The 27,670-nt window shown below is 39.2% G+C and overlaps 1 protein-coding gene across 1 annotated transcript in view; it reads left to right on the forward strand.

Annotated features, from left to right (window-relative positions):
• Positions 1 to 2,555: 2,555 nt before the first annotated feature.
• The window catches only part of garre1 (granule associated Rac and RHOG effector 1), a 41,893-nt gene continuing 16,778 nt past the window's right edge, over positions 2,556 to 27,670 (forward strand). The window contains exons 1-3 of the mRNA XM_084720965.1: positions 2,556 to 2,642; positions 16,375 to 17,823; positions 26,946 to 27,158. Of these exons, the coding sequence (XP_084577091.1) occupies positions 17,320 to 17,823; positions 26,946 to 27,158 (717 nt within the window). The 5' untranslated portion in view covers positions 2,556 to 2,642; positions 16,375 to 17,319. The remainder of the gene's footprint in view (positions 2,643 to 16,374; positions 17,824 to 26,945; positions 27,159 to 27,670) is intronic.

Here is a 27,670-nt window from a genome sequence, read left to right on the forward strand (position 1 = left end):
ACATTATTTATCAGATAAAATGAATAAATATTAAAAGGCCTATAACTAGTCGCAAAGCAAAACACATTTTTAAACTGTCTCAATCATTAATAATCTCGTAGAAGACGTAGATGTTTATAACAGTTAAATTGAACAAAATATTAATAGAGTCTGGCAGACAGTAATACAGGCAGTCACTGACCTCAATCTCCAGAGTGTATTTTCAGAGCAGTAGGCTTTTATTTTCAGAATAACAAGCTGAGCTTTACATCAACTGACAGAGTTATAAGCAGCTGATCAACTGACAGTGGAGGACTCATCCTCACTTGTTATTGTCAGGTGAACCATGTTGTCCTCATCCTGCGTTTCTGCAGTGTTTCACTTCACTCCCCAACCCTGGAGAGGAGGCAGCAGGGGGAGACAACTTACTTCAACCATAGGTCGTATATTAAATAGGATTTCAACCTATTTAACAGACTAGCTGTGTTGCCAACTCATTATTTGGACTACAGTACTCACTTTTTGCATGCATGCGTTTGTCTTCCTGGGCTGAAAAAATCCTCTTTCTGGGCTGAAGGTCTCAGGTCTTGTCAGGTCAGGTCTCTGATGACTACATTTGTTACTCAAGTAACTGTTTAGCTAATTGAAGTCAGATCACAAAAACTTTATGAGTTGCTGACATGTCCTGTTAATTCTGCTAAACATACCTGGTTTTGCTGGTTATTGATCCTGTTCATCCTCCTTATTTGTTCATATCAGGAGCATTGTTGTAACATTAGTGTCAATAAGTTAATTAACTCAAAGTAAAAATGTTTATGACAAGGCTACATTTGACAGAAATTAGACCGCTGCTGTAAACATCCTGCACAAACCATGAGACATGTGTGACAGGTAGCTTGGTCTGGGACATTGATTAATGCTGCAGCCATTGTGTTACAAGTTGAGCTGTCAGGTAGCAAAATTTTCACTTCAGCAGATAAATAATATTAGGGATGCACAAAATTGATTTTTTTTTTTTTCAGGTTATGCTTATTACTGATAATTACCTGTTTCTCATGGCTGATATTGATGAGATAATGAATAATTTCACACATTTGTATTTTAAAAGAAGTTCATATAACTAGAGACACACAATAAATATTGGTACCGATAGATTATTGATTGATATTTGCCTATCACAGTATATCAGTCTATATTAGTACTGGCAAATATTAGCCAATAAATAGAGGTACATATTGACTAAGACCAGTTACCTAATATTCAGTGGAAACTGTGGCCTTCTCTGGCTTTCTGTCATTATCTAAACACAAAAGGTGAATCTCTGTCAAAAACAGTGCAATATCATTTTGATATCATTCTAAACGGAAGTGTTTAATTTGTTGCTTATATAAGTATTTGGTCTCTGTATTAGTCATTTTTTAAAGAATGAAGGTCAAATGTTGTGCTGCTCACATCTAGTAACTGTAGTGTTCAACAGTAATTTGTGGACCTGAACGCCCCCAAGTGACCGTTTTCAAAAGTGTGAAGCACAGGATGTAATATTCTTTACCAAACATTAGAGGGCGAGAAAAGCTAAGTCTGTATCTTGAACAAATAACTCTTTCCAGGCATAGCGTTTAAACAAGATGAACTACAAATGATGTGAGTAAATTGACCAAATTTCAGGAGTAGAATTTACTTACATTTCCACATCATCAACATAATAAGCAAAATCCAGTACATACTATCTGATGAGTTGAGCAGCATAATGCATTGTAGTTCACAACAATATGAAAAGAGGTGGACGTTGCTCACTTTAATTTTTAGTCTTTGTCATATTTGGAGAGCAGCTTTTGTTCGTGGGGTTAGAACTGTAAATAATTCTCACACCACTTCATATTGTGTAAATGTGTTTGTGGTGCGGTGGTTATTATTAATTTCGGAAATAGCATTTTAATTTCAAAATAAAGCGGAGTAGAAGACATTAACTAAGGAAATACCATCAAAAACACACAATAAAGATGAACTGTTTAGGGTGAATATGATGATTTAATACCCCAGTATGCCTTCATGTCTTCACTAAATTCTTAAACTGATGCACTGTTATTTTTCCTCCATTTTATTGTCATATTAATCATTGGGTAAATGGCTCAGATGACAAAACCGACTATTTTTGATAAAGTATAATGTACAAAAATATTACTCTTGTGTGTAGTAATAGTTGTGTTTTAGCATCATTATTTCCTATGGTAACAAACTCCCCCTCCACTAAAGAACGCTAAAATTTCACAGTAAAGTTGCTTTTTGATCGAGTTCTGAGTCCACTTCCACCTGAATAGCCTTTTTGCCCTACTGTTTTAATCCTAATATAATTCTTTTGATGCATAATCCCATCCCGATGTAATCTAACAGAAAATTCCTTTAAATCACCGGTTGTCTTTCAATGTATATAGGGCCTGTTAAAATTATAATTATATGAACAAGGTGAATAATATTTGAAAATTACATAAAATAAAATGCAAATGCAAACGTAATTTAAAAATTCAAGTTGGTACAGCACATTTCTCTATGATGGTTTTATTGTGAAGGCTTCACCGGAAGTGTTGTTTTTTTTATTGATGTAGTGTTGACGGTGGTCACACAGACAGGGGATTCGCTGTCAAGAGGGTGGATGCCTAGAGCTGGTGAGCGATGTGGTGATTAACTTAACGTTTACTAACATTTTTATCGTGTTTTACTGAAACTGTTTGGTTTCCTCTGTGTTACGGTGGTAGTGACTGTTGTCTGTCTCTACTGGAGCACTACTGGGCCGCTTACATTTGCTTGTGCTCCCCACCAGCGCTTACATTCGTGTCGCAGAGAGCTAACTGGGTTGCTAACGTTAGCTAGCTCACTTAGCTATGTAGCTAGCCTGCTTAGAACCGATGGAAGAGTGATGCACCCATTACCGGACACATTTCTCTCTGACATGCTTATTACCGTTTTACCTCATTAAGTAGAATCTTAGACCCCATTAACAGTCGGACAAGTGTTTCCAGGAGATGACTGCTATTGCATGTGGCATTTCTGCACAAATATACACTCATAATTTGATATACAAACCCAAATTGATGTCTGCTGATGAAACGCATCCGCCTAGGCTAGCGAAGGAGGAGCATTTGGCGGTATCGGTTATTTCTGTTTTCATTGCCACTGGCTCGTTTCTGTCGGCGATGCTTCAGATTTGATCCATGTCTCGAGAACAGATAGCTGTGGCAATGCAGCTAAGACAGAAGAGTGAGTTAATGAGCTTTAGCGTTAGCAGCGACCTGGTTTGACTGTATGACCGATAACGGACCTACCTGGGCGTTCTTGGTTGTAAGTTCAGCGCTGCAGTCGGTAACGTTAATCACTGCATAAAGCGGAATGTAGGTTAACATCAGACAAACGGACGACAATGGCGTCATTTACAGCTCCCGTGGCAGTGTAACTTATGTCTGCGCCTGACGTTAGACTGACAGTCTTGATAGGCTTCACGGAAAGTGCACTAGCTTGCTAGCTAACAAGCGGGTGTTTGGTTGTGTGCGGCCAGTGGGCGAGTGTCAAAGTCGGTAACGCAGCGGACCAGGGCACCGGGTATCCTACCGTCTTTGTACGCTGTGGCGTCTTCGTGTCAATCGCTTTTCTACCATTTGGTTTGTTGATGCACTGATACCACGGTAGCATCTCCCGACGACTCTGCATTTAGGGCGTTAAAAGGCCGTATTAATAGCTGCGACATAGTGTTCCCATGACTTGGGCCATGTCAGCCCAGAGAGTTTCGATGAAACCGGCTAACTGCGCTTGCGGGGATTCTGTTACACCTTCCTGCTAAATAGTGATCGGGGTTTAAAATAATCCATTACTAAGTAAAAACTAACCAACTAATTAGTTTTTTTTTGCCTCATTCAAGTTGCAGTATTAAGTTACCAGCATTGTTTAACTGTTTCGTTATATCCTGTCGGCCCTGTGTTTGATAACATAGAGAGCAGCAGTACTGCAACAGAGGTGTTGTAATCTTATACTCCGATGCTTTTCACTGAAGAAAAAAAGAAATACCCAGAAATGGATTTCAGTGCTTGGGTCATGCATCAGAGTATTTAGGAACGGTTTCTTCCAACCATTTCAATAGACTAATTGTATACAATCATGCACCAGAGCGGTAACTTGCACAACCTCAGTGACTTTATATACATAGCTTTATATAGTCTCTCCACAGTAGAGAGGAGATATCTGGAATTGCATTAATAAATAACGTTGCCCCACTTCTTAAAGGGGGTGTAGGCATCTCTAGTCTAGCCACAGATCTGTGTTTTTGACATTATGTTGATAGTGTTTCTTGTTTTGGTCATTGGAGTGTAAGCACTAAAGTAGACATGACCATTTAGGACTACAGGATTTGATCTTATAGAACAAGGACTGTACTGTGCATTGAGTATCTGAAGGAAAAGTTATCCATAGCTGCAAGGTTTGTCATAAGCAGTCAGTCTGCTCACTGGTAGAATCTGAAAGTCAGCTTCCATTAGTATTCTACCATCCATATTGTACTGAGGGAATACTGCAAACTTGAGAATCTGGCACTACCAGTACCGGGTATCACCTTTTCCCCTGTTTTAATCAACTAAGCTGTTAATTACACATTTGTTTGGATGCACTTTGCTTAACTTACCCATTAAAACAAACAAAGGTTCAAATTGTGAAACAAATATCCTACTGCCATGAATTAAGAAATATATAGCCCACAACATGACTCTATTATGAAATACTGCTGTTTTGTTTTATCTGAATGTTTTCACTCAGAGAGTTTACTTAAGCATTCATGTATTTTTGATTGTACTTTTTCTTTTTTCCGTTATCCAATCCAGTGACTTTTGATTTCCGAGTATTGGACTGGTGCCATCCCTACTATATACAGAAATGGGAAGTCAAATTTTGCCAGTGCACTTGTTGACCTTAATGATAAATTAGATTCTGATATGGCAGAAGAGATGTATTTGATTTTGCTGCCTTATGAAGCAAAATGTTGTTAATATGGTTGTCAGATGTAACTGTAAAAAGTTATGATGTTTAAAGTTTTGAATCATATATAATGATTGTGCTGTTTTTAATTATAAGATTGTATGGATGTTGAATGGAGGCTCAATACAGTTTTGACTGACAGACTTAGAGGGAGGCATTTATGTTAAGGTCATTGCCTTCCTTTTGTTGAGTTTTTCAGACTTGTTCCTGCTTTCATTGAAAAACAATCCTGGAGTGGATCTATGTGTTGACATCTGCCACAGCTGCGTCACTATGGAAATACGTGCTTTGCTCTGCAAAATTCCTGTGTCTGTTTAAACTCATTCTTTTCAATAGCTTATTCAACTGTGTGCCTGAACGGTCATCACAGTTAGTGGACTAGTACTAAGGCTTTTCTTTCTCTTTTTTCCATTAGTGTCAGTATTTGTCTACATGTGATATGATCAGGAGTGACACTTTACCTTAGTCGAACACTGAATCCGGATGCATGTGTGAGGAAGTCGACATACAGTCACAAGATTACTGTTTGTGCTTGCCTCGGGTGGAGTACAGGCCTGGCCTGTGCTTCACTGGTGTTGTCTCCACAGACCTGAATGATTTTTCCTCCAACAAAGGAGCTTTCTAGTGTTTCTGTTGCTGGACAGTTTTAGAATTTACAGATGAGTGATACAGAGGAGTCTCTGCTGGGGAGAGTGATGAGTTAACCCAGGCCAAAGCATTACTAGCATCGAAATGGAAGAGAATTCTAACATTTAGTGTACTGATTTGTATTTTCTTCTCTCAGATTGGACTTGACAGATTAATTGAGTTTTTGCATTTTATTCCTCAACATGGTATCAAAGGAAAAACAGATGTCAGAGGAAGGGAGCTAAATGTTACCTTTGGTTTGTAGCTTTCACTAGACAACACCATGGGTAATAAGTCAAAGCGAATATCATCATGTTATAAGTGTTTGGTAATTTAATGTAATATTTTGATGCTTTGAAGATGCTGTATGTTTTTATGACAAGTATGTCTGCTATTGAAAAAATGTTAAAGGAATAGTTTGAATTATTTGAAGTTTGGTTGTGTGAGGTATTTATCAATAGTCAGTTTATTACCCACAGGAGATGATTGTAAGCATGCCCCCAGATTTGAGAAGTAGAGAGGAGTACCAGCTTGGAAGCTGAGCAATGTATCACGGTGGATGGGATCACCAACAAAATGTATTTCAGCACCTTTAAAAAAGACCCATATAAGAAAAACAACATAATTTTAAGTGTACATTATATTTCAGATATTCACACCATTTTACTTGGTGCTAGACAGCTTTTTCTGATAGGAAACTATGCATAAGCCAGATATAATTCTCGCTGTCGCCCAACCAGACTCCATTGGCAAAATCAGTCATTTTACCTTGCACAACACTGGAATGTGGGTCTATCGCTACCTCGATCTGTTAGCTTGTGCTATGTTGTGACATCAGTGTTTTAAAAGGTTAGTTAGTATACATGAGTCAATCGACATCTATACACTATTTATAGATAAGTACCTCATAGAACACCCAAATTCAAACTATCCCTTTAAACTTTGAGGGTATTGTAACATTTTATAATACCCTGTAACCCTTGAAGTCCAAGTAGTGTGACAGTGCTGTACTCAAAGTACTCAATAATGATCAAGATACACGATATGATGATAATAAAATGTGAAGTCGAATAGATATAGAAGCTTACTGAATAAAAGCAGGACTGTTGGAGCAAATGTTTGTTGTGCAAAATGGACATCAAATTAGATAGCATGGTGGTGGTAATAGAAAATTCCATCAGAAATAAGAATAATATTGTTCTGTGGTAGGTTTTCCCATGTTGTCCACCTCTAGCCTAAGAGTCAGAAGCAAAGGATGATTTGGATGCACTTCCATCAGCGTGTTAGATAATATCCACCTACAACAAGTTTTCGCCGGCCTATGCATCAGAGAGATGCAGGCTTGTTTGAGTTTGTCTTGTGTGACAGGATTTTCATTTGGATGCACAAAACTAACAACACTATTTGCACTGGTGTGTGGCAGGGGGTGGGGGTCTGTTTCTTCTGTACCAGGGGATGTTTCAGCCCTACATCCAGTCCACTGCTGTTTCATCTACTGCTTGGTTAGAGCAGCTTATTTTGTACACCTAAACCAAATAGGCTATTTTCTAGGCAGAATTGAATAAGATGCCAGGCCTCATCCAGAGGAAAGCAGCTAGCAAGTTTACAGATGAGGAGGACAGGGCTTGTAGCATGGGAAATCTCATCCTTGTCTCCTGGGAAACCAGCATAGCCTCAGTTTGTGGTCAGCTATTTGCCCCTCCATCAAATGTTCCCAGTGAGATGCATGAATGCTTGTGCGCTGGCGATGATCAAATACAACAAGAATCAAGGCTACCACAGAAGTGTAATGTAATGTGCTACTTATCTGTCTTAATCCCTGCAGGAAATATTTTGCTTCTTCTTTTTCAAATGGAGGTTGGAAGTCAGGGTCAGCTACACAGCTTAACAGTGGATAGTGGAGATGATAGAGATATGATGTTGCTCAAGGGCACTTCAGCTGTGGTGTGAACCAGGGTTTACTGTTTAAGAGGTAAGGTTCCTCACTCCACCACTCTACTATATCCTGTCCTTATCATATCCGTTAATGTATTGTGCACATACTCTCTTCAAGCCAGCAGTAATAAAGGAGATCTTTCTTTCTCCTCTGTGCAGAATGTTGTTAGTTTCTGTGTCTTATACTTAGTTATTCCATCTTCTGGTATATTTGGCTTGACCAAGCCTGATTTTCTGACTACTATGGGACCACCATATCCTGTCTCATTGTGTCTGAAGTGGAGGAATAAATTCTTCCTCTTGTCCTGGCTAAAAATACAGCACCCTGGTGGCTGGCATGCAGCACAACCTGCAACCTCAGTGTATAGCCGGCTCAATATAGGCTGAGGGAAGCATTTTCATCCCTACAGGTTGCCATCAGCCTTTCATGAATGGAACTGACGTCAGAGTCCTTTCATCACAGCTCTCACTTGTTGAAACCCAATGGTTGGGCACACTAAACACACTCTATTGTACGCTGCTATTCTGTAGGGAATAACTGAGCTAATTCTGTTTGCTTACAGTCGAATACTGAAAGGTATGTATGCTTTGTGCAGGGGCTCTGTTTAGATCAAATTGGATGGCGTATTTATTGGCATCCATTCAGAAGCCCATTGACATCTTAATTCCTCTGGTGAAACCTAAATTAATTAGTAAATTAATAGTTTTTTTACTTAAGGAAATAGAAAACATTAATTGACTAAGGCAAAGGCACATGTTGAAATTTGTGTTTGCATATGTGATACAGACCTGTGGGGCCCTCAAGTATGTCCTTTGTTAGAGTGGCCTGTCTGCTATTTTTATTGGAGCCATAAGCTACTTACAATGTCTGTTATGACAGTACAGGTTAGCCTAACATTATCCAGTCCGTTCACCAGCTGTATCAGCCTCTTGACTGATATGGGTATTAGGTTTTGCCTTAACTTACTCAACAGTTTGTTTCAGCAGTAGAAGTTTTACTGTATATAGTATAGATAATGTCAACAAACAAACAAACAGGATTGACTGCAGCCTCATAAAACAGTGTATATGAACAGCTTTTATAATGACTTAGTATCAAATGTATTTTTAGTTCAGAAACCCTCGGAACAAAAATGGTACCAAAACAGGGTTAGTTGTGGGAACAAGACCAAACATCATCTTCAAACCACCAAAATTTGCAGCTGCCTACAACATAATTCCAGGAGAAACACTATGTTGATGGCAGAAAAATCTATTCTTGCAGTTAATATTAAATTGTAGCCAAGGCCCTTTATTTTTCTCCTCCTCTCACAAAGTCATGCAGCTGCATGTGCAAGAGTGTGTTTTTTCTGTGTGCTGGTATGAGGAGACCAGGGCCTGCCACAATACTCTCCTTGTGTTGTGTAGGCAAGAGGAGCCTGGCTCAGCTCCTGTCACACAGTTGCTCACGGCACTTGTCCTGTCATTTGGACTGACCCCCTCGACCTGTCTGCTGATTCTCAGACTTTACTATAGCTTATCTCCTCTGTGGAATGTCTTTAGTAAAGCTTCTCCAACCAAATAAACAATCTGGATCATACTTTCTGAAACCCAATTAGTTCTTTTATATATACTTTTTTTCTTTTTTATAAATTGTCTTGATATTTTGAGGAGATGTTTTGCAGCATACGGTTGTTTTTCCTGACCTGCTTTTTTGTGCTCATTTGAACCCACATTAAGAGGATTCTGGGGAAATGCATTCCTTTGCTTCATTGGCAACAGATGTAGGGGAGAACATTTTTTTCCTTTGAGCTGAACCTTTTGGAGTGTCTAAAAACAGTGTGGTGTGGACTGTAGGGCAGCTGTTTTGCCCATGGAGGCTGAAATAGACTTCATGAGAGAGCTAATGTCGGGCCTGTGGCTGGAGCGTCAGAGGGCCTGTGTTTGCTTCACAGTGGCAGATGGATAAGGAGCTGTCAGCATGGGTAACAGCTGCCCCATCCACAGCTATTAAGCTACCTAGCTGTGATGTGACAGTCACACAAACATGGCTGCGGATCCAAAAGTAACTGCTTTTGGTGTAATGAGCGGCAATATCCTGAAGGTTACAGAAGTGGGCTTGTGACCAGAGGGCTGACTGGTTTATTTTGCCAAATCTGTCAGGAAATCTGTGTGGGGAAAGTGAATAAAATAAAAGGCAAATGCTTCTCAACAGCTGGTGTGAAGGTGCCTTTGAGCAGTGGCACTATGCTCGAGTGGAGCTGCTCAGTACCTAGTAGTAGAAAGGTGCAGATGTACTGGGCACCTCCCAGGTGTAAATATGTCCCCCATAATAAAAGCAAAATAGGTTGTAGCAGAGAAGTTGTATCCATGTTCCGTGTGATTTTGCTGAAAAAAAAAATCCATCCATTTCAGTTGTTTTTTGGTGAGTTGCCAAGTTTTGGAAATTTTGGCTGCCTTCTCTGTCTTCTCTTCCTCCCATAATGGAAGTAAATGGCACCTGGCTTGTTGTGTTCAAAGCACCAAAAGAAATGTATTTGAAAAACTCAAAAGCAATGTCTCTTTCAAGAAATCATGAGCCAGTTATCAAAGATAATGGTCAGTCCTTGTTGTGTGAAGTTTCATGTAGGAATTTCTTTCTTTTTAATGTAGAAAGAAAGTAGTTCCTAGATGTATATTCAAGAGAAGACAGACATCTCTACAGCTGATATCTCCAAAACATGGCAGCTCATGCCAAAACAAACTAGATGGATAAATAGCGTTACATGCCAGAAGAGAAATATGTAATTTTGATTTTTTTTTAGTGTGTTCTTTGCTTGCTATGAGAAGCACTTTGTAAATGTGTCTTGCTAAGTGCTGTACGAATGAAGATATTATTATATTATAGGCCTGCGAGAATCTTACTAAGATGTTAATCCCAATTTTTTTCCTCCCTTAAGATATTCTCATGCATTTTTTTTTTCAACAAAAACCATTATTGCGCTCTTAGATATACAAATAAAAAAAGGTGTTTGAGACTCTAGACAGGGCTACTGAAGAATCTACACCTCTCTTACTTTTGAGCATTTAATCAAAGTGATTAGCTTAAATGCTACTGAACATAAAAAGAAGTAGAATGGCACAGTGTATAATATTGGGACCTTGTGGTTTATGTGTCCTATAGAAGTGAGTGAATCACAGGAAAATCTCAGGAAAAACAAAACAAAAACTACAGTATTCTGTTGCTAGCTGTGGTTGTTTGCCGAGAGGTTTGCACACATACCGACAGGTAAATCATACTTGCTACTGTGATTTACTATGTACCCCTGCCCAGTGGCATACTTGGTTTGATGTTTTTGTTACTGGCGACAGGGAGCTTGCTCCAGGAAACCTAAACCCTCTTCCTGTTGAAGCTGAGCAGCTGACATGTACGGTGAGTGGGGAAGTAGAGCTAACATTAGCCCGAAGCAGCCCCTGCTGGAGGAAGGACATTAAAGTGGGCTGGCACAAGTCCAGTGCACATCCGGAGGGACTCTCCTATCACATGTGTTTGTTTGGGTGCAATCTCTAATACAGTGTGCCCTGCAACAGGGGGCTGGCAGCCAGTAGAGCTACCCCGAGAAGCCAGCAGGCCTCATTAATATTGATGCCATATCTGCTTCTCTTGGGATAACCTCTGCTTACGGAGTTTTATAGCCAGGAAGGAAATGTAGACCACTAACGCTCTCTAATAACGTTACATAGATAAATTGTATCTGCCTGGAACAACCATGTAACAAAGCAAGTATCCCGCAATGTTTTCCCCCCTCAAAAACTGGCTTTGTTGTTCAGGCTGAATGGACTGTGACTCACCACACTTAATCAGTTCCTACTTTTGTTATTCACTCTGAGGAGTGTGGAGCCTTAAACTACATCAAACCGAGACCAGGCTTTCACTCTCAGAGAAGTCAAAATCCACAGAACAACTTGAAGCCACATGTGATGTCTCAATGCCATATGACACATGCTAACATTACCATATTTAAATCTTCACAGTTTTAAGTTTTTACATTTAATATTCAATTAAGTATATGTTTTTACTATCTAGGAATGAGAAAAGCTCAAGCATCAATAGATGTTAAACTCTGACTTCGGAATACTGCTGCCAGTTAAACCTTAAATGAAAAACCAAAATGTTTTTTCAAAGATTAAATATTTAACTTTTGGTCTTCCAAACAACCTTCCTAAAGCTGTCTCACCACTCTCCACAAAATTAGTATCAATTATTTCTAGCTGTGATCTGCTTCCCCATTTCATTATGCACTGCATGTGACAAAAGTTTTTCAAAGAAATACTAAAATAGATGAGTATAAATAATTAAGCAAATGTAGTAATAAGAAATGAAGTGAAAATAATAAACATAACAATTCATCCAAAATGGGCACAGACATCATGACAAACAAATTAATTATTATATGAAATGTGAATGTGGAGTGTGTTCCCTATGGTGGTCTCAGTGATCTGTTTAGTCTAATTCCAAACAACTGTATTTCTGTACCCTTCCCTGTTATTTAACCCAACAGTGTGAAAGTCCCCAGGCTAGCTAAGCTCAGGTTTCCTGTTTACCTCGCAAAAGCTAATATCCTATTAACTGTATCAACTAGCAGGCATTGTGGGGCACCTGGCAGGTTCTGTGACTGTAATCCCTGGGATTTAAAGGTCTGCACTGTTGCACTAGTTAGCCTAGCTGCTCTTGAGCAACAAGTAGACAGGTTGCATGTGCTGTTCACCCGACAAGTGCTTCCAAAAGGAAAACCTCGTCCTTAGGGCATGGTCACATGCCACACACACACACACACACACACACACACACACACACACACACACGTCTCTGCTATTTGTTGAGGCTGGGACTCTTGTGAATTTGGGCATTTTTGACCGTGCTCTTAAAGAAGTGGTGAAGTCCTGTAACTTGAATTTACATGCACAGTTTTTTTTGGTTGTTGGCAGGGATGGGTGATATGGTCCTAAACTAATATTACAATATTTCTGAGTATTCTGTGATTATGACATTCTTGACGATATGACAAAATAATGAAAAATATTTTTGGTGTAGAACTCAAAACTGTTCTGCTCTCCTCAGGATTTTCTTTTTCAAACTGAGTGCTTCTTCTTGAAGTCGTGAAAGTTAGTTTGCTGTATTGTCCCCTTTTGCTCATACCATTTTTTAAACTTGGGCTTTTAGCTAAAAGACCAGTGATGTTGGACAACTAATCAAAAGTAGATATGTGTTGATATGTTCCATTAAGGAATTTATAGTACAGCTACTGTGTGGTTTGGTAACATATTCCTGTGAAGTCCATTGCTTACATAGGAAAACAAAAGAGGATGATTTAGAGCAGCCTGCAGTGATTGAATGAATATTACTGAATTGATGATGGAAACTGAATTTTATAATGACTTTGATAAATAAACTGTATTTAATATGGATGTGTCAAATCATAGTTCATACCTAATGCACTTAACAAAGCCTGTATCTGTGGCAAAACTGACCTGGTACTAGGGCTGCACAGTTAATTATTATTATTATTATTATTATTATTATTATTATTAATAATAATAATAATTTTAATTTAATTTTTTAAATCGGAATATCACAGAAGCTGCAATTTTTTAATAATGGTAAAATGTGTGATAAAGCAGCGTAATAATTAAGTTCTCTAGTGCTGCAGAGATGGCCTGGTCTACAAATCTTGTGCTCCAGATATAGAGTTTGGTTGATACAGAAACCAACAAATGTCACATCACATCATATATTTTTTTTCAGTGAAAATGAAAATTGTGCTGCAAAAATGGTCGTTCTGACTAATTGTGAAACATATGGCAATTGCAATATCGCTCTACATAATCACAATATGATTTTTAACATAAAATTGTTCAGCCCTATCTGGAATTTCAGATCTCTAGTATTTACAAAGATCCTGAAGTGTTTACCACACTGAGCTGACTGCTGACCTCTGATGTAACTTATAATTGATCTAGTTAACACAGCAGCTTCTGTTTTTCACCAGGCTTTGTTTAGACGAACTCTGGGGTGAACATAGCCTAGGAAAGCTTTGGAAGATGTAAACGAGTAAAACTCTAGAGCCAATGTTATTGCAAAGCCCACAAGCAAAATAAAATCACATTGGCCCAATTGTAAGAATGCATGAATGCATAAATAATTACTTCAATATTTGGCTGTAATGTAAGAGTTAAAGAGCAGGAAGCACATCTCTGTTGTCCCTTCATGAGGAGGTCACTAGTTTCCCTTGGCTTTCTCTCTCCACTTTACAGCCAGCCAGGGACAGATGAAGCTGAGACGATTTTTGCTGGGCGTACCCCTCTGTTTGTGAAAGGAAGTGAGGTTTGAAGGTCAGGAGAATGTTGGCGGCAGGGATGCATAATGGAAGCTACGCATGTAAGGCCACTACGCAGCTGCTTAGTGTGCAGTGACAGCAGGCTGGATGGTGATGGTGTGTTTTTTTTTCCACAAGTTGCTTTTCCTGACTCATCCCAAAACACAGAGGCTTTCAGCATGGTGCTACCAGATAACAGTCTGAATCTTCCCCAGAATGATAGGCTCACTGTGTAGGGAGCTGCGTATCAAACAGATTAGTCTGTCATGTTGATGTTTGGTGTCCTATTGAGTGTAATATCAGGAGTGTGTCAGTGCTACTAGTGCCCTACAAAGCAAAGGAACAGGTTTAGTGATGGACTGTTTTCTTTGAGCTAGTAGAAGTAGGTGTAAGTATAACACAAAATCATAATGTTGGACCCAGCTTCCCCTCCAAATATGTTTCTACTTCGGATAAATAAGTTATTATAGACCTGTTTTTCACTTTTTCATAAGTTTTTCTGACACAGATTGTTGAAGTAGTTTTTATTTCAAGTTCCTGTCAGCTTTGTTGGTATGAGCTAGTTTTCTTGTAGAGTTTGCATATTGCATTTTAGATAATAGTGGATAAGTATTTGTATTTTTTCCTTGTCAGAAATGTGACTGTGTTTAATCTTAATCATCTGTCTGAAAGTCGGCAGTCACCAGCTGACCTTTGGCTGCCTAGATTTGTTGTATAATGAGATTTGAGGCCAAATTCCCCTTGATGTTGACAATGTGAAATATGATAGTCATATTATATTCATAATCAAGAAAAAAGGCCAAAGGGGGAAGGACAAGTCACATAATGCTTGGGTATTGAATGAGAGTATTGTGACTCCTACTATGTGGAGCTCAACAGACCCAGCAGTGTCTTCCAACAATGGCTTCTTGCAGGAATTTCTCTCTGCAGCTGTGTACTGCTAAACCAGACACTGCCAGAGATTCTTTTCAGAGACGCTCTCTGTGAGGTATGGTGTTAGTAATCGTCTGGAAATGTACAATTTTAAACCACAGCTCTTTACCAAACAGTAATTTAATACTACCACCAAGTTTAGAGAAAAGCGGCTAAATATGATCCTGTTCTAATCAGAGCAGGAAAATAACTGTTTTTATCTGTTGCTACAACAGTTGATACATCCCAAAATATTATGGATATGACAATTTATTGTTGGGATTTCATATTATCACTGTATTGGTGAACAAAACTTAAAGTTATTGTGTAGCTGTCTCTCTCTTTTTTCTTGGTAGGTGTGCTGAACAGCACAAGTTATAACACTAAACAGCATGGATTGTATAGGATAATCGGAATTTGATATGGAATAAAACTAGAATTGGTCACTAAAGTTTTGTCTGTTTGTAAGGTTGTCAAAAGTACTTTGCTACTTTTTTTTATACAAGTGTTTAAAACAATGTAATATCAGTTCATTTTAATATTGAAAATGCTGAAGCTAAAACAAATTATGCCCGTTAAACACCTCAGCTTACCTCTGGTTGACATTTTGCTTGTAGCATAGCACAACCAGAGTTCAGAGACTTGTTCTGTACCAGCATTGTGTGCAGGTTGTTAATAAAAAAAAAGAAAAGTTAAAAAGTAAGGATAAGAGTGTTTATTTTTGCTGTGGTATTCAAAGAGGTATCAAGCATTTTTTTTTTTACTAGTGTTGTTTTGAAGTTTAAAATTCTGGCATCCTGACAACACTATACTTAGGCAACCTGCTTTTTTAAAGCCTTTGTCCTGTGATCTTTGAGGAAAAAATCAGAAACCAAAATTAAAAAGTTTTATATTTTTTGGTTTCATGATGGCTCCCCCTATTTTGGATTATGTTGATTACTTTAAAAGAATACTGGTATCCATCTTTGTAGAAAGAGACCTTTTTTTCAATACAGCCATTCAAATAAAAAAAAGTGAAGATTTTCTGCTGACTGGCAGGTTGTGACTGCACACCACAGATCACACCATCCCCAGTTCTCAAATGGTACCGTAACTATCAGATGCATCTCTTTTCTCAGAAAGAAGACTGATGCTATTATTGGATCCAAGAATCAAGTCATCCGATCTTTGTATTGCAAAATCATTTTTGTGAACTTTCTTACTTCTGCTTTCAGTGTGATTAGCCAATTGCCAATGCCAATGTTTTTTGTGAGACCTTTTAAAAGTTATATCATGTGACAAATTACAGACCCTCATGACAAACATTGAGGCTCAACCTGAAATCTTTAAATAAAATGATAATGTAATTGATACCCACAGTATTAATATTTTCCAGTAATTTTAAGAAAATGCTATAAGTCAAGCAAAGTAGCTGCTTATCTGTTGGCTGTTGGCTTGGATGTTTTGAGTTGCAAAGCGCAGTCCAATTTATTTTGGGGTGTAACAGTAAAACAGTTGAAACTAAGCTCATCCTTCCTCTTTGACATGATGTTAACCCTGTCTTCCGTGTCTCTGCCCTTTCCTCCCTTAGGAAATGACCTAGAGGCCTTACAGATACATTTGTGCTTTTGTCGCTCTAATCTGCATCCGCGGAGCACAGCGCGATCTGGAAGCACACTTGTTTCCGCGGTGAGTAATATCTACCTCAGCCAGCAGACAGAGGAGAAACCAGGAAGCCGCTGGAGACTTCAGACAGGCAGACAGAGCTATCAGCTGGTCACTCGCTCACTGCCTGCAAAGTCCTGCTTTGTGAAGAGGATTTGAGACGGACTGGATCTGTCTGCCCTTCGCCTCCCACAGCTCCTCTACCAGCCAGTGCACAAGAAGAGCCCAAACCACATCCTCTGATTCCAGCATTTACTTATTGTTTTTTTTTTTTGTTTTATTACTGTCATCTTTCCTCCGTGCTGTTGACCAGTGTCTCATTTTCCTTGGATTCATTTTTCCTCTCAGCTTTTAAAAGGATTTTTTTTACTTTTATTAGTGCAGGCTGGTATAAATTTATATATGTACATACATATGTGTATATACTCTATATACTGTATGAAGAAGGATTTTTTTCCCATTCTGAAGGAAAGTTAATGCACTTTAAAACTTGGCTGTAGTATCACTTTAAGTAAATTAAAGGTGTTTTTGACTTTTCCTCCCCTATTATGATATTTTTGTTTGAAGCTGGAAACAGAGAATCTGGAGGTGTGTCTGTGCTGTTTTTAAGCTGGGCCTGATGTGTCTGCAGCAGGGCTGCATGTAAGCATTTCACTCAGCCTGCCAGTCTTTTTGACCTCACCCAAGTCTGTGCTGCCTCTCTACTCGGCAGACTGAGATGAGCCTCTGGCAGGTGGAATCCTTGAGCTGTCTTTTTACATAACTTGAACAGTTTCAGGACTCTTGGGTTTGGTGTTTTTGTAAAGAGAACAAAAGCACTTTGTGGGGGAAAAACGAACTAAAAACAGCTTCCGGTGCTGTTGCACCACATATGTATTGTTGCAGTGCGCAGGAAAGTAAAATGGACTATAAGCGTCGCTTTTTGCTCGGCGGGTCCAAGCAGAAAGTGCAACAGCACCAGCAGTACCAGATGCCTGAGCTGAGCCGAACCCTGAGCGCCTCCCTGGCCTCCTCTTGCTCGGCTTCTTCGCCCATGGGCACCGGGGTGGGCATGCCAGGCAGCTGCCACCCACCTCCCTCTGGTGCCACCACCGCGGTTGCAGATATCCAGCAAGGCATCTCCAAATATTTGGATGCCCTCAATGTGTTCTGCAGGGCCAGCGCCTTCCTCACAGACCTGTTCAGCAGTGTGTTCAGGAACTCTCACTATTCCAAAGCAGCTATGCAACTGAAGGACGTGCAGGAACACGTTATGGAGGCGGCCAGCAGGCTGACTGCAGCAATAAAGCCTGAGATCGCCAAGATGCTGATGGAGCTGAGCGCTGGGGCCGCCAACTTCAAAGACCAGAATGACTTTAGCCTGCAGGATGTTGAGGTAGGCGCTCACACAGAATGACACACCACCTCACTATAGCCACTTGAGAAACTCGTTTATATGCTGAAGGATGTCACATTATGTTGACTTAAGCAAAATGACTGTCTCATGTCTGCCATCAAACAAAAAACATATTGACATTCAAGTTCAATGTTTGCTCTCCTGGAAAGAATTAGTTAATCTCACAACCTGGGGCGCACCACATACTTTATCATATTCATTTACTCATGACTCGTCTTCTAGCATTAGTGATAAGATGCTTAGCTGCACTCTGTCAGAAGGCTGGCTCCATGAATCAGTGTTTCCTGGCTGAAATAGGCTTCTCACGCCCAGTGTTAAGCTGGTGTCAGGATCTGAGGGTGAGGTGTGAAAAACACTGAGGATGTGAGAAGAAAAGTCATCTTTTGTCACACCGAATACCACACCATCTTTCCATAGCTCTGAATTTGCTGATGTGTAAAATGTGAAACATTGTAGCTGAGGTGTTTTGCATGCAGGTTTGATGGGGGTTTTGGATACTGCTGCACTAAATAACCAAACGACTCAGCTGTGACGTAGGAATCATTTTCTCTGAATGTTTCACTCTGCCTTACACTGTTTTTTGTCCATTTGCCTCATGTCACATCTGATTAATTGAGAGAGTTTGAGCTTTCCCTAAATGTCACAGACGGATATACACACACCTGTGTCTGACCATTCATTCCAGACTGGCTAATCCGTGGTTGTCGACACACGAATCGGGTCTGCATCTGCACTGTGTCACAACTTGTATAAATATTTTCTCTCAACAGAGTTGAGGACTATGAGTTGAGGAAGAAAAGAACATCAACATTGAGAGAAGCAGATCATGTGGCATATAGTAGTAATCCTGTAGTTGTTAACCCCTCGTCTCCCTTTTCGGTTGTGTCTTGGCTGCATCAGACACTTTAAACCCAGGTCAGGAGGTTCATGAAGTCTGGTTAGGGATAAAGCATGTTGAAGCTGTCAGACATCAAACACGGGTTCATTTAAGGTTCGAGCGTCAGTCTGAATTGGGCATCAATTAAAGGTCTGGACACAGTGATTCAAAAAAGAGGACACGACAGTTACTCTTGCTTTGAGAAGTAATGGTCATGAATGAACAATTGTGATGGGAAAAACTCAATTACAGTACTTGACAGATTAAATCCATATGGTAATTTTGCTGTAACTGTGTGGTTTATCTCTCATAATCAAGTAACTGTATTATCAGGTGTACACCACACCCAAACAGCCCCCAGCCTAAACCATCCTTCCTTATGATTACTGCATCTGCTTATTTATCCTCCATTTAATACACACTTGTGAGCCTATGGAAGTCCCTGTGCAGCTATCCACCCCCTTATCCCATAGATTAGGAGAAGACGTCCTTAACTGTTGTCTTGTGGCACCAAATAGAGACTTACAGTTAATTACTTTGGGACTTGAGTAGTTAGTGGGATTTTAGCAGTAGCAATAGCAACATTTGAATGAAGGAAAGAGTGTAAAGAGTCTAAAAAGTCTAAAAAAAATCAAATGACCAATATTTGTTGCATACGAAAGTGGATAGTGTAATATGTGAAGATGATAAAACAAACAAATAACAGTTCCAGACTTGCTCACTTTCAGTGGTCAGTATACAAAATACTATAAGGCACAATACAAACCCCAAATACCATAGGAAACGGGTAAGGAAAGATATTTTATAATTTACATGTAGATGTAAATTTACATCTTGCAGGGCTTGAAATTAACTTTTTCTTTAGTGTCGCATAACTGTCCCGAATTCTATTTTCAGCTGTCTCAGACTGAACAGCCATCGTCCAACAGTTTTTTTTTTTCATTCTACATAAGAAATATAGTTTAATAACATTGTTTCAGTAACTCACATCAGTTCATTGACTTCATCTGGTCTACCATGGACGTTCTGCAAGTTAAATCTGAATAAAACATTAAAATCACCCCAGGTGTTTGGCCACAATCAGTTTTTATTATTCTTCTAGTCATAGGTTGAGTTACTGTTTCTTGTTTATTTCTAAGTGTTTGATCAATAAATGCATCACTGCAAACTGCAGTGCAAAAGCAAATGTTTTTCTGATAGGTGTACGATTATGAAAATTTACATACATACATTTTGAACATTGCTCATAGTAAAACAATTTTATTTTAAACACCATTATAGTCTCTAAGCATACCTGTGACATAGTATAGAGCTCATGGTGGTGCCACCGTACATTTCTATAAAATTTTATCACCTAACAATGAAAATGATAGATATTCTGCATTAATGTAATAATTACATTTGTAGTGATAAGTTTTTCTACTGGCCCAGAATTGTCCCAGACACCTTATCTTTGTGTCCCAGGTGCTATTTTTTGTTCCCCTAGAATAATGGGGCATCCTTAATTTTGAGCGCTGCTATCTTGCCTCAAGTTTTGTTGTTTGTTTTGGAATTCGTCTTTGCTGCACCTGTATTTCTCTATTTCACCTGTCAGTCTTTATATTTACCACTACCTATTAACTGATTATGTGGCATCTCTGAAAAGAACTGTAGCAATGTACCACAGATGACTCTGTTGGATGAAACACTACATTACAAAGCAAAAATAATGGTGGTGATTTGTGTACATAACCCTTTAGCATGTAGTAGCGACATGTACAACAGTACATGGCTGCGGCCAAGACACTGTAGGGGCAACAGGACCTCAGTGGATGTGGCTGAGCCCAAAACAGGAAACACTTTTGCACCGCAGTCAGTAAATCTGACTCTCTGTGGTCTTGGATATGCACACATGAATATTAGAGGAAGCCCAAGTCTGTGAAAGTTTAGACCGCATGGCTTGGCACTCATGCTTGCTGTCTGGCCCTGGGCATAAAGGGTACATTTGTTAAAGCAGAGAAGGAAACACATTAATACTTTACTTTACAATGGCCTTATTTGAGTGTGTTAGTTGTCTTAACCTCTGAGGAAATACTGCATGTACACAATAATATTATGTTGGTAGCAGTGAAGTACAGTTTGCTAGTTATGCATAAACAAAATATAGTGGGATTAAATGGCACAGTAATTAGGTTCTTCATAGTACAGAGCATGTCGACAGTAGAAGTAAGATTTTATATATATACACACATATATGTGTTTTACTCTTGTAAGGCAGTGTTTACCAAAGCAGAGATGATATATGTCAAAAGTGAAAAATAATACTTTCAGCTGGTGAAGGTCAAGTGACCAAAATATTGTTCACGTGCACCTATAATTAATTTCATCTGCAACAGGCTTTCCAATTTTGCAATGAGTCATCTATGGCAGGGGTTTTGAAAGTCTGAGACTGTAGGATAAAGCTTGGAAAAAGGCGCTCCCCCATGTCCCCTTAGTTTACTTAGTTTTGCTCAATTTTTGGATGTCCATGGGATCTTGATGATGTTATTTGATCCAGTAGACTCTCAACGGTTGAGCCAAGATAGCGTAATATTGCTGTTTTGCATAATTTCAGACTACACCAAATACATAAACAAAGCACTGTCCAAAGGCATATATTAGTGTCTGACTTTTTTCCCAATTTCATATTTCAACTGCTACAACTACTCTTTTTAAACAAATCACACACATTTAGACAGTTATAGATGATCTCCTCTAGGCAACGAATGTAGTAACTAGTGTAATATTTTTTCAGTTTCATTCATTCCCTGTAACTGTTTAGTGTCCCAGTTAGGAGGTCCATATCCCAGTTTGAAATCCTCTGATCTATTGTATAGGTTTGTGTTCATTCAATTAGAGCATTGCTTTGGACTAGATATCTTCATCACTATCCCCAATGTTTTAGCTTGACAGAAGAAGTTCTGCGTACACACACGGGTTAAACTTGTTTAGACCCAGCTTGTGATAATTGCTGCTAATTCAGTCTGTCCCTTACAATGTGATGTATTTGTGACTGTAAAAGGGATTTTCCTTTGTCTGCGTGAGTTGAGGAATGCTGTTTGGCAGCTGGATGTATTATGAGGTCGTCAGAAGGAACTAAATGCATTTCTGAGTTTAGGGAGTTGTGGTATGTGAAGCTTTTCCCCCTGCGTTCACTAGCTCACGTCTCCTTCTCTTCTTTCTTTCTTTCTTTCTTTCTTTTACCCCCATTTTTTTTACCAAGAGACCCCAAAAGTTCAGGCCAGTGCAGTCTGAAATACAAACCTTTTTTTTTTTTTTTCCAAATGGGAACCCGGCTCCCTGGCTGCTCAGAATGACTCCTCTGCCAAATATGCATGAAAATGTCATGGTTTGTTTGGAGGCTGTTTGCCGAGCTTGTAAGTTTAAACCACAGAGTGAAGACCAGAGGCAGACAGAGAGATCCCCACGACCAAAGAAACCTTCATGGCTGTGATAGTCAGACGACTGCATAAAGCTCTCCCAGCCAACCCCAGTGCACACTGGAAACACACTGGAAACACACACTGGAAAAACAACCCCTTTGTCCTCAACCACTAAAAACACTCATGGCCTCCTTTTATGCAATTGTTGGTTTCTTGATGAAATATTGCCATATCATATTAGAACCTTGTCTAATTGTTGTGAAACGTGATGTATTTAATTAATTTAATTTGAAGGAGTTATTTCCTTGACTGTTTTGACTTGTGTATTGTGGAACACGATAAAATTAGAGAAGGAAAAGCATACAAATAGTTTGAGTAGGTCTGTTTGAGCAGTGTTTTTGTGAATGGGTCCCCATTTTGCTTGTATCATGTACACACATGATAACGACATGATACATATCCTGCCAATGTTTTCTTGTCATTTTGCCAGTAGATGGTAGGTAGAATTTTGGGCTGCCCCTAACAAATATTTCTCTTGTCGACTAGTGGTCGTTAGTTCAAACTGTTGGTCAACTAGTTGTTACACATTTATGACATGAATCGAATGATATAGATAATGATTTCTGGTGGACGAACTAAGTCACCTGTTAAATGCTAACAGCAAAAGCGGTAATGATTCTGAATGTGTTGGGAAAAGGAGACTGAGCATTTTGTTAATATATTTCAACACAGTATAACCATGCAAGTCTTGTTGAAAACAAAGAAATAAATAACTTCTAACTTCACTGAAACAAATACTTGTGGATTTATCAACATGATGGATAATGTATACTTGAAAATGAACTTTCTACAAACTTGCTCCTTGCCTGTCCGTCCTGGTTGGAGCCACTTTAAATCATCTTGGCACTATATTTCCTGTTCTTCAACAAGGCTCCATTGGTGTCACAAAAGAGAAGGTCCGTGTTGCAACAGTATCCTGGGCCTAACAGCAAGGCTCAGTTCCTAAATGGATTTTGAGATGATTTTTTTTTCTGCAACTAATGTACTAATGAAAACTTGATCAACTAAGACTCTTTTTACCAGCTGTTAAGTTCTACTGTTAGGGGGCAGCCCTGGTGGCAATAATGTGGCGAGAAATGCTGCAGTGCGTCCGCATAGGCACATGAAGAAGACTGCAAGCTAGAAAACCCAGTAGAACGTTTGCAATTTGTGTGAGTGACATTTTCGAAGAAAATCTGGGTTTTAGATTATTGTGACCTCCCTGTTTGCCTAGAATGATTGTGTAAAAGGGAAGACCCCACCCCCACCCCCCAAAAAAAGAAATGAAAAATAGAAGGTATTGAGCCAGCATAAGAGAGATTTACCATTGACATTAACCAACCAAGGTAGGCTATGCAACATGACATAACATGACATCTGGTTACTATAACAGCACTTCTTTTCTCTAGAAGAGGTGTAAGATCTTAGGAACAACACTCTCCTAGATTTCTGTTCATTTGTAGTGCAGGTGTTCTCAGAAAAACGAAGTATAAATGTTGATTGATTCATTCGCCTTGTTTGGGCTTGAGAGGGGCCCAACGCTGGCTTGGCTCTGCTGCACTCTTGTTTCTCATATTTTCCATGACTGTGTGGGATACTGCACAGCCAATCACATGTGTTATCCATTATCTTGTGCTGTAGCCATGGCCTCATTTTTTTCCCTCTCTTGGTTATTGTAGAGGACTTTGTAACACTTTGAGTTACATTTGATCTCATTGTCAGCCTGTGTTCATGCTATTTTGTGCCCTTCATTAGGTTACTCTGCAGGATATCAATTTACATGATTTAGTTGTATGAAATGCGCCCAAGCCTCATTATCATGTGTCTTCTGTTGTCTAATATTTGTCTGCTTTGCATGCACACCAAATCTCGGTTTACTGATTGGGTTCTGATTAGCTGCTCAATGTCAACAGCAGGCATAGGAATTTCTCATCTTGTGCATGTTGGATCAGGGCCTGTGTTTATCATGCCTCCTGCAGTAAGCTCAGAGAAGGTGGAGGGATGGGCAGTAAATCATCCCTCCATTGGTCTGGATTTAATGATAAGTACTTGAATTTTACAGCTGTTGTGTTTATTAGCTGTGCTTGTGGTACAGCTGTAGTGATGATGATGTCAGTTGGTCTGTCTTTTGATCAATCCATCACTTTGGTCTGTACTGAAATATCTTGACAACTATTGGATGGATTGCAATGAAATATATAGTATATTATCCTTTTCACTTGTGAAAATAACTCAGCATGTATCTATCTGGATTGGTACCAAATTTTATACAGATATTCATGGCTCCCAGTAGGGTTGGGCGATGTCTGACAAAGTCCGCAGTGAAACATTGCAATGTATGATCATATGATTGTCATAACACCATGTGTCATTGTGTTTAAAATGGCAGAAGGCTCAATAGTCAATGACTGTCAGCTGTTACGATGGATCTGATTGCCCATTTGACCAACCTAGGGTCCCAGATAATGTATCTTACTTAATCACTTGACTTTTCCTTTAGCACCACCCACAGGTTGACATTTTTGTTTTTTATTTAAGTATTTTGACAAATATTGGATATTGAACATTTGAGGTTTTCAGAAGATTATTTATGAAAACTTGGATTCCTTGACCTCTGATCTAGCACCATCTTCAAATCAAAACATCTGTTAAGAAAGGGGACAATGAGCCATCTCTTGCTCCTCCGTCCACCTACTGCTCCCACCCATTTTGCCATTTCAAAGCTATTAAAGGTAATGTTATTTGTTTTTAATTGTTGTTGTTATTCATCTCTTCACACTCAGTAATATGGCCTTTCATTATTTTACACTATGTTTAGCATGTCCCCACTCATACTCATTCTTCCACATATGAATTAATACATATGGTACAGTCTTGCAGTCTACAGTCTTATTTCACATAGTGGATATCACCAGGTCAACAGCTCTTTTAATGGCCTCTATTATTTCTGCTTTAGCATTGTTTACTAATGCAATTATCAATTCTAAGACTGGCACATTATGGAAGGATGATATTCAGTGATTGGAAGAGAATGTGGGGAGGGGGGGCTCCTGGTAAGGGAAAAAAAATACCCGTAAAACTAATGACATTCCCATCAGCCTCAGCTGTACTTAGTTTGTCTAACATTTGCTAATTAGCACTAAACACAAAGGTCCCCAGTCAAATCAAATTGGCCATGATGCAATTACAGTATATGGTGTATATCTCAACCTTGAGGCTACAGGAGCGTCCCAACATCAGTTAGTTTGATGCTTCCTGTCAGCAAATATCCAGTAGCTGTGTCCTGTTGTCCCTGTCTGCCATCAGAAAGCAGCAGCATATTTCTGTCTTTACAACTCAGCCTCCCCCTTGAGATATTTTCAGCAGGTACCTGAAAAAGAAAACCCTGTGACCATGGTGGATCCTGTGGTGTCCTGTTTCTCTTATTTTGCAAACTGGACAACAAACAGCCTCTAAGCCTGGACTATTCTCTCACCAAACAAACACACACTCAGACATTTAACTCGGTAGATGTGGAGTGGTTAATATTTCAGCAGTTCCAATAATTGGAGTCGAATACATTCTCACAATTATTTCTTTTTCTTGATTAGATCAGAAATAAAATGAAAAAAAAAAGAATATAGAAATTGAAAATTGCTACTCAAATATGTTTAAAGAAAAGAACAGAACTGCTAAAAATGACATAAATATATGTAGGTAAAAATGTTTATACATCAGTGAAAAACATTGAGTTAACTGTGACAGAGATGGTGATGAGAAAATCTTTTGAACACTTCAGATTCATAAATCCATATCTTGGTGAGAATGGTGTTTTTCAAGTAGTTTCCCTTTTCCCCTGAAAACACAAATCACTGGATTTCAACTCTGATTACCAATTTTATACTTTTTTCCACAGAAGTAGTAAGTAGAAGTAGAAGTAGAAGTATCTATCTATGAATCTATAGCGTAGAATATTGATGTCCTGGCAGCATTTTTCAAAAGTTTTAAGTTTAATTGGATGTTGAAATGGACAAACCATCCCGTTCGCTTTCTCACAAACCAACATACATATACAATCCAATATGTTCTTACTCTGTCTTCTGCTTGCAAATACAAATACACATTGTACTCATTCTGAGATGTTTGATATTGGTTTACAAAACATAGTTAACCGTAAATGCAAACACATGCCCATGTTTAGTTGGTTGAAATCTGCTCTTGCAAGGCGTTAAATTTTGAAACGCGTTGCACTCTCTGCACTGATATGTGCTTATTGACATGCTTTAGCTGTTTTTTGTTCAAAAGCAGCTTTAGTAGCTATTGTGATGGAGGATGACAATATTCTTTCAGGTGTTCTGATCTTTTTTGTTTTAATGATTCATTTTTTATCATTAAAATGAGCTGCCTGAAATTTGCTGATATAGTTCATATGATCTGGTGTCAACAACAAATGTGATAGATGACTCAGATTTTTAATGGTGTCACATTATTTTATGAAAATGTACTATGTTGTAGATGGGATTTATATTACTATACTGCAGCTCACACCAAGGAAACTATTATACTTAAATCATATAGTATACCTTGCAGTAAAGTAAATATACTACAACAGCAATGCTTTTCCTGTCATGCCTAATGTTCTCAAAGTATGTAAAAAGAAATAATAGCATAAACTAAGTATCACAAGAAGCGTGTTATTCATAGTGTTAACCAATCACTGAGGCATGTGGACACTCGGGTGCTCTAGCAAGCTAAGAATGAGAGTCAGGTATGTTGTCACAGTAATTTCTGTTGTCTCTCTCCAGGTGCTGGGTCGGTGCTTCCTCACGGTGATGCAGGTCCATTTCCAGTTTCTATCACAGGCTTTGCAGAAGGTCCAGCCTGTGGCTCAGTCCTGCCTGGCAGAGGCTCTTGCCCAGGCTCAGGAGCGTTGCGCCAACGCCCGCTCCCAAGGCTCTGACCTTGGACCTCTCACAGAGCTGGAGGAAGCCTCCCGCTCATGGAAAGGTGCAGCTCAGGTATGCAGCCACAGGGGCGCCCTAAGACTCTTCCTGCTTTGGGCCTCGGAAATATGGGGTTTGTCTGTATAAGGTGAAAAGCTGACTTGTTGCACATTCCTTACAAATGCTGGCCGTTTACGATTTCCAACCTCAATTTCCTATTTCCTCTTTTTTGGGCTGCAGTTTGTCTGTGAACCTGCGGTGTTATGTTCTGCACCCCTCTAAACCCCAACCCAGTTTTGTAAGAGAACCTAACTAATCCCCAGGCTAATCAGTCCCACTGGCCCATTTTGAGCTTTGTTGTATAAAGTGAGGCAGAGAGGAGAATAGGGGGTTGATTGATCTGTTAAGCTCTGGCATACAGAGTGTGTTAGCCCCGGAGGGGAATAGGCCTGGATACATGCTGGTAGAATGTGCTGGGGGGGTGTTTAGGCAGAGGGCAGCAGCCAGGACTCTGTCAAAAGCTCCACACATGCTTTTTATCACGTGAAGAGTTGAATTTGCCAGTGCTTAACATCTGTTTTGTCAAA

This window comes from Lutjanus erythropterus, chromosome 1, assembly GCF_056507025.1.
Source record: "Lutjanus erythropterus isolate fLutEry1 chromosome 1, fLutEry1.hap2, whole genome shotgun sequence".
NCBI classification, from domain to species: domain Eukaryota; kingdom Metazoa; phylum Chordata; class Actinopteri; order Lutjaniformes; family Lutjanidae; genus Lutjanus; species Lutjanus erythropterus.